The sequence below is a fragment of the Mytilus galloprovincialis genome, chromosome 9 (assembly GCF_965363235.1).
Source record: "Mytilus galloprovincialis chromosome 9, xbMytGall1.hap1.1, whole genome shotgun sequence".
Lineage (NCBI taxonomy): Eukaryota > Metazoa > Mollusca > Bivalvia > Mytilida > Mytilidae > Mytilus > Mytilus galloprovincialis.
The window spans coordinates 10,238,224-10,246,153 of record NC_134846.1 but is presented as its reverse complement, the minus strand read 5'-3'; the positions used below and the strand labels follow the sequence as shown (position 1 = coordinate 10,246,153).

Here is a 7,930-nt window from a genome sequence, read left to right as displayed (position 1 = left end):
TATCTTGGCGTGAGATTACATATAAGTTTATTATTAGATTTTATTTTATGTCATATTGGTATTCAAATTGACTCCAAGAAATAAACGAAGAAAGTCACATGATTTAATATCTTCCAATCGTTTTTCGTTTAAAAATAGAAATCAATCCTTTATCAGAAGATGAACTTTTCAATACGGATCAGTACAAACGCCGGCCTGGCTGCAACAAGTAAGTATTATAACTCTAATTAACTGAACTCAGATAAAATAAAACTGTGGATGAGAAGTAATATATTTTGCAAATTGTATTTTTAATGTTAATAAATCTACCGGTTTATAAGCAATTTCTCATTTTCTATATTTTTTTAAACAAGATATACAGAACTATTTTCAAAAGGACAAATGTAATTGTACAGACAAATTTTGTAGAATAATTTATTGAAAGGACATGGAAACCTTTGCCATATGAATAAAATACACCTTCTTACCTCCGAATTTAATCAGGTATTTGTTGATAGCAATTTTTTTATGGAACTCGGCTTTGTTTTTCTATCAATCTGTTTATGACTTTTGAACACCGGTATAATGCCGTTACCTTTATTCTATACTATTTCCGGAAAAAATTAAAAAGACCAAGCAAACCTAAAATCCTTATAATGCGTTTCAATTTAAAAAAAAGAAGATATTACTATGTATGTTGAATGAAGGTAACTTATGTTTGTCAAAAAAAAATGTATGTTGAATGTAGGTAACGTATGTTTGTCAACAACAAAAAATCTGCCCATATTTTCATCGTAATGGTGTTCTATCCAGGGAGAATTTCTAGACAAAATCTTCAAGGCAGAGTAAGATGGAGATAAGCAGAAGACAAGGACATTGTGAAAATCCTAATATGGTAAGATTGTCAACAAAGATATGAATTAATGACTATTGAACAGTGGTATACTACTGATGCCTTTATGTATTTTGTATTGCACTGAACATGCTGAAGGACAAACAATGATTGAAATAACACTGCATCTCTCCAAAATATTTTCTTTTCTTTCTTTCTTTCTTTCTTTTCTTTCTTTTTTCTTCTATATTCTATCAATCAATTTATATATTTTTTTCTATAAAGTATTCACCAAGTAATAACCATTATTGAATCGTTGTTGCTTACACATTTCACTACGTGTAAATAACGTTTTCGTCAGTCAATTTGCAATTTCAAACCCTATTGTAACTTGGGTGATCTTTTCAAAAGTGTAGAATAAAATGTTGCGAATTGTTAATAGCGCTTTAAACAATGATCGTCTAGGTATTGAACTAAAGGTTTTCATTAAGGGATTGCATTCATATAGTATACAGTATACTTTAGATTCAATAACGGCAAATTTGTAATGGTACATGGATGAGATTTTTTTCTTTTGATTCTATGTTTGTTTAATCAGGAGGATATAACAGATAGAATGTCGCTTTTCGTAATGAGAGATATCACCAGTGAGGAAGGTAAATCTGGTGAAACAAAAACAAAACAAAAAGGTGAGTCATACAATTAGTTGTTTAGTTCTCTCTTTTTGCATCCAAACAAATGTTCAAAGAATAATGTCAAAGTTCTATTAGAAGAATCCAATAAAAAGTAAAATCACAAAAATACCGAACTCAGAGGAAAATCCAATCGGAAAGTCCATAATCACATGGTTAAATCAAATGACAAAACACATAAAAAACGAATGGACAAGAACTGTCATATTCCTAACGTGGTACAGGCACTTTCAAATGTAGAAAATGGTGGATTAAACCTGGCTTTAAAGCGCTAAACCTCTCACTTTGATGACAGTCTCATCATATTCCGTTATATTTACAATGATGCGTGAACTAAACAGACATAATAATTAAAAAAGTCAAAATATAAAACGTTCCCAATCATCAAAATATTCACAAATCTATATTCGATACAATGACGTAGCCGTGCTGGTTTTTATTGTTAGTTCCCGATAAAGATAAATAAAAGTTAGCTCCATGTGTACGAAATGAACAATCACTTCTAATATGTGTTTTTGTATTTGTAATTGTATTAATCTGATTTGTTGGATTTGCGACAGATGTATAAATACCTTGCCACGTGCAGTCTGTGTTTTTGTTGATGTTTTCTGCTTTGTATCAAACTAATGAGTTAAGCAATTTTCAACTGATTTATAAACATGATAAAGTGTATACGTTATGGTGTACAGTTACAACACTGTCCCAGGTCAGGGGAGAGTTCATCGCTCACAAACATGTTTAACCCCGCCCAATTATTTATGTGTATGCCCAAAGTCAGGAGACTCTGATTATCGTTATTGTATGTCTCACATATATGTTTCATGTCGGGGCCATTTGTAGCCGATTATAAGGTATGTTTTTGTTATTATTGAAGGCCTTATGGATGCTTGTAATTGTTTACATCCACTTCATTTGAACTTTGATAAAAGTAGTCTCATTGGCATCACATCTCCTGGGTTCTATATCAATGGTTTGTTTTCCTTCAAATGTAGTATTAAATTTCAACCACCGTTGTCTTGTTATATAGTTTGTAACTTGATGTGAATTTGCATGACATCAAAGAGCCGGATGACTATTTTTTGCGTTACATAGTACTTATATTTGTTTTTTTTATTGTTTACTTCTATCTTTTAGTTGCTACAAAGAAACAAAAGAAAATCAGAAAAACGAGCGGCACGTTGCCAAAAATAAACACAGAGTTACAGAGTATCAAACGAAAACGCAAAACATCTGCCCCCGATCAAATAAAAATGAGACCACTCATATACCCACGATTTCCGGAATGCATGGACGACCTTTTGGTATCCCGAAATACTTCGTCAGCTAACTCAAAATGGTCTGGAGGTGATGACGTTTTGTCCGGGGAAGAATTTTCATCCCCAGAACCATCAGAGAAGACTTCTCATTCGCCTGTTCTTGAAGAGTCTAGTTTACCTTCTGGTCCCACTGGATATGCAGGCACGTGTATCCATCAACCAGCCACGTGTTTGTGTATGAGGTGTCAATTAATGTCAAAAATGTCCAGAGAATCCGAGAAGAATGTCCAGTTTTGGGGCAAATCTCAATGCTTTAGATTCTGATCTGCATAGTTTAATGCATGGTGTCTATAATACAATTATATACAAACAATTAACAATAATATAGAATTGTTTATTTGTAGTAGTTTGAAAATGAAACTGTAGTTTAATACCCTAACTATCCATTGTTCACAAACTTCGCACAATTTATTTGAGATCTCAAAACGATGACTTTTAACAGGAAAAGAAATGTGTGCCACAAAACTTTGATTCTATTTTTATTGTCGCACAGAAGACTATGTATCTCTCTCTATCACCTTGATATTGTGTTTGTTATTGTTATTTTGAATAAATTTGTTATCAATTGAATGCGATTATAATATATTAACATCAATTCTCTGTAATAATAGACCAAATATGAAAAATTTTGGCCAGATTATTGTTTTTCGATTACTTTTTTTAAGTTGAAATGGTCCAAACTAACAGTCAAATTAAAAAAAAATCAATAAAAAAAATCTGAAAAGTCTGGTTGCCATGGAAACCATGTGACATCATATGTATATATTATTATAGCAAGGAGAAATGACTAACATTGTTTTTTATGGTAAAAATGAGATAAAGCATATCATTTTTTGTTATTTTCATGGGTGTAAGTGATGATTTCAATCATTTAAACTGATAACTGACAAATTTTTCTAATAAAAACAGTTTTTTTGGTACATAAGGTGTTCCACTTGACACAAAAATCGGCATGATTTTTGCCGATTTTTGTCATTTTTTACATCTGATTTTACCGAAAACGCAGAAATCCTCACATAAAAGACTATAAAATATAAAATTATGGATATATTTTCAACAAAATGCTGCAAAAAAATTCTTGGGTAAATGTTGCAGAAAGTCATTGTAATTTTCCCTGAAATTCCCCCTTTTTTAGGTTCTATTTTGTAAATAAATATTTCATATGAATATTTTCATGATAAAATAGTCCTATCTTATGAAAATTACTATTTTTTGATGTATTGAGGGTAATTATATCATATAACATGTTCCAGCAATTCAAAATTCATGCTCAAACTAATCTGGGTGTAATTTCGAAAAATGAGTTATTTCCCTTTTTTGAAAACCTTCGTTCAAGAGATAGAAAAAGTAAAGGCTCTCAAGAGCCTTTGTCGCTCACCTTGGTCTATGTGCATACTAAACAATGGACACAGATACATTCATGACCAAATTGTGTTTTGGTGATGGTGATGTGTTTGAAGATCTTTCCTTACTTGACATTCTTGTTGCTACAATTATCTCTATCTATAATGAAATTGGCCCAGTAATTACAGTTGAAAATATTTTCTAAAAATTTACAAAAATTTATGAAAATTGTTAAAAATTGACTATAAAGGGCAATAACTAACAATTTCGGTCATGAAGACTTATTTGTAGATCGTATTTTGCTGAACAATATTCCTGTTTACACTTTATCTCTATCTATAATAACATTCGAGATAATAACCAAAATCTCCAAAATTTCCGTTAAAATTACTAATTCGGGGGCAGCAACCCTACAACTGGTTGTCCGATTTGACTGAAAATTTCAGGGCAGATAGATCTTGACCTAATAGATAATTTTATCCCATGTCAGATTTGCTCGAAATGCTTTTGTTTCAGAGATATAAGCCAAAATCTACATTTCACCCCTATGTACTATTTTAGCCATGGTGGCCATCATTTGGTTGGTTGTCTGGGTCACGCCACACATTTTTTAAACCATATATCCCAATGATGATTGTGGCCAAGTTTGGTTGAATTTGGCTTAGTAGGTTCAGAGGAGAAGTACTAAAATTTTTGAAAATGGTTAAAAATTGACTATGAAAGGCAATAACTCCTTAAGGGGTCAACTGACAATTTTGGTCATGTTGACTTATTTGAAGATTTTAGTTTCCTGAACATTATTGTTGTTTACAGTTTATCTTTATCTATAATAATATTCAAGATAATAACCAACTAGAGGCTCTAAAGAGCCTGTGTTGCTCACCTTGGTCTATGTGAATATTAAACAAAGGAAGCAGATGGATTCATGACAAAATTGTGTTTTGGTGATGGTGATGTGTTTGTACATCTTACTTTACTAAACAGTCTTGCTGCTTACAATTATCTCTATCTATAATGAACTTGGCCCAGTAGTTTCAGTGGAAAATGTCAATAAAAATTTACATTTTTATGAAAATTAAAAAGGCAATAACTCTTTAGGGGGTCAATTGACCAGTTCGGTCATGTTGACTTATTTTTAAATCTTACTTTGCTGAACATTATTGCTGTTTACAGTTTATTTCTGTCTATAATAATATTCAAGAAAATAACCAAAAACAGCAAAATTTCTTTAAAATTACCAATTCAGGGGCAGCAACCAAACAATGGGTTGTTCGATTCATCTGAAAAATTCAGGGAAGATAGATCTTAACCTGATAAACAATTACCCCATCATTGTCTCCATGTCAGATTTGCTCTTAATGCTTTGGTTTTTGAGTTATAATCCAAAAACTGCATTCTACCCCTATGTTCTATTTTTAGCCATTGCAGCCATTTTGGTTGGTTGGCCAGATCACCGGACACATTTTTTAAACTAGATACCCCAATGATGATTGTGGCCAAGCTTGGTTTAATTTGGCCATTAGTTTCAGAGAAGAAGATTTTTGTAAAATTTAACGACGACGGACGACGATGACGGACGACGACGGACGCAAAGTGATGAGAAAAGCTCACTTGGCCCTTCGGGCCCATTACCTCAGGAAAATAAATGTCTAACCAAGGGAAGGAAAATACTATAAGAAATTTCCAATTCGTAGGGTTCTTTTGTAAATTTTTGTTCTAAAATTCAACAATGGGCAATCTTATTTTTCTAAATGGTTAGGATATTCAATAAAATTGAGAATGAAATGGGGAATGTGTCAAAGAGACAACAACCCGACCATAGATCAGACAACAGCAGAAGGTCCCAACATGTCTTCAATGCAGCGAGAAATTCCCGCAAACGGAGGTGTCCTTCAGATGGCCCCTAAACAAATATATATACTAGTTCAGTGATTATGTACGCCATACTAAACTCCAAATTGTACACAAAAAACTAAAATTAAAAATAATTCAAGAGTAACAAAGGCCAGGGGCTCCTGACTGGGGATAGACGCAAAAATTTCGACGGGGTTAAACATGTTTATGAGATCTCAACCCTCCCCCTATACCTCTAGGCAATGCAGAAAAGAAAACGCAAAACAATACGCACATTAAAATTCAGTTCAAGAGAAGTCCGAGTCTGATGTTAGAAGATGTAACCAAAGAAAATAAACAAAATGATATTAATACATAAATAACATCAGACTACTAGCAGTTAACTGACATGCCAGCTCCAGACTTCAATTAAATTGATTGAAAGATGTCACTTTTCAAATGGTTTTTGTCAAAAATGAAAGTGACCGCATTCCGTGTTCATCCTCAACCTTTATATACATGTATGTTATGTATTATCATAAAATACAACTTACATTTCAATATTAAGGATGAACATGAAACACTTTCGTTTGATACGGAAACCGTCTAAAATTTAACAAAAATGATAGAATTGTGAAGATTTCAGTAATTTAGCATGACTTAATGGTGATGGTACCCGATATATGTGTATTGTATTGTCAAAAACAGCACATATTTATGTAGCAGGAGCATTCTACTGTCCAATAAATAACTAAAAGTTTACATTTTAACAATTTTGTAAAACAGCTATATTTTGGGGCCAAAAAAGTGGTCTTAATTGGACCTACATTTGTACTCCTTTTCCATAAATATAATGAACCTAGTAATGAGCCCATTTTGCTTATCTCTGTATTTAAAGAAAATAATTTGAAGCATCCATCCCAAAATTATTTGATTTTAGTGCCTCTCTATTTCTAATTTTTTTGTGCGAAAAAAAAAAAAAAAATTTGAATTATTCGCCATCGATTTGAACTATGTTTACCCAGAGATATTTTTTCATTAATGATTAGCTAAATACCTATTCTTTAAGTGTAGTGAGTCATATTTTGGCTATATTTCTGCAAAAAAAATATTTTAGGGACCAAAATTGGTCGAATTTGACTCTTTTTGCTTAAGATCCACAGCACCTAAAATAGCTTTTAGCTCTGATATTCTATACTGTATTTCACCGTATATGATTTACTTTAATAAATATATTTTTGTGAAGCATATTCTGTTGTTCATTTAATGATAAACTATTTAAAGCTACCTGCCATAATAAATGAGCTGTTCATAATTGAAATTTGGTCATTTTGAGGTAAATTTTTCCTTGGTTGCTAAGGAAATTTATGTTCCTTAGCAACCGACAAGAAGGACTGGGATGATTAAGATTTTAAACTGATTTTTATGAATAATGCAACTAACTTTGATGTTATAGGTAGTTTTTCTCTCACATAATTTTTTTTATGTGGCCAGCTGTTGGTTGATGCATACAGAGAATTGATGTTAACATTTAATAAGTTTTTATTTAAATCATGCATTGGAACACTGTGAAAAAATGATGGAATTCGAAAAAATAATACAATTGGTTATGTGCCGTTCCTTGAAACGGAAATTATCTAAATTAAAAAAACACATCCACAATCAGTATAACTGAACTATATTTGTGAACTATTCCAAAAATAAAATAAAGGGGATATATGAAGCAAATCTCCAGTATGTTAAAAATGCTCATTAATTTATTCTAAACTTCGAAGATAAGCTGAATATTTTACTCAAAGACAAAAACAAACCCAAGCTTGCTAAATGCTTGGGTTTCATTGTTTGATATTTTAATGAAGTCCTTTACCTCAAAAACTAACATTTAAATGAGTGATTGCATGTCGTATATCCCAGTGAACCTAGGATTAAGCTAT

General features: G+C 31.8%; 1 protein-coding gene across 1 annotated transcript; it reads left to right on the top strand.

The window, feature by feature from the left end:
• The first annotated feature begins 746 nt into the window (after window positions 1–746).
• On the top strand, window positions 747–3,389 carry LOC143046622 (uncharacterized). The gene is made up of 3 exons (XM_076219758.1): window positions 747–874; window positions 1,410–1,500; window positions 2,638–3,389. The coding sequence occupies exons 1-3, from the start codon at window positions 830–832 to the stop codon at window positions 3,081–3,083; spliced, it is 582 nt and encodes a 193-aa protein (XP_076075873.1). The 5' UTR covers window positions 747–829; the 3' UTR covers window positions 3,084–3,389.
• The last annotated feature ends 4,541 nt before the right edge of the window (window positions 3,390–7,930 follow it).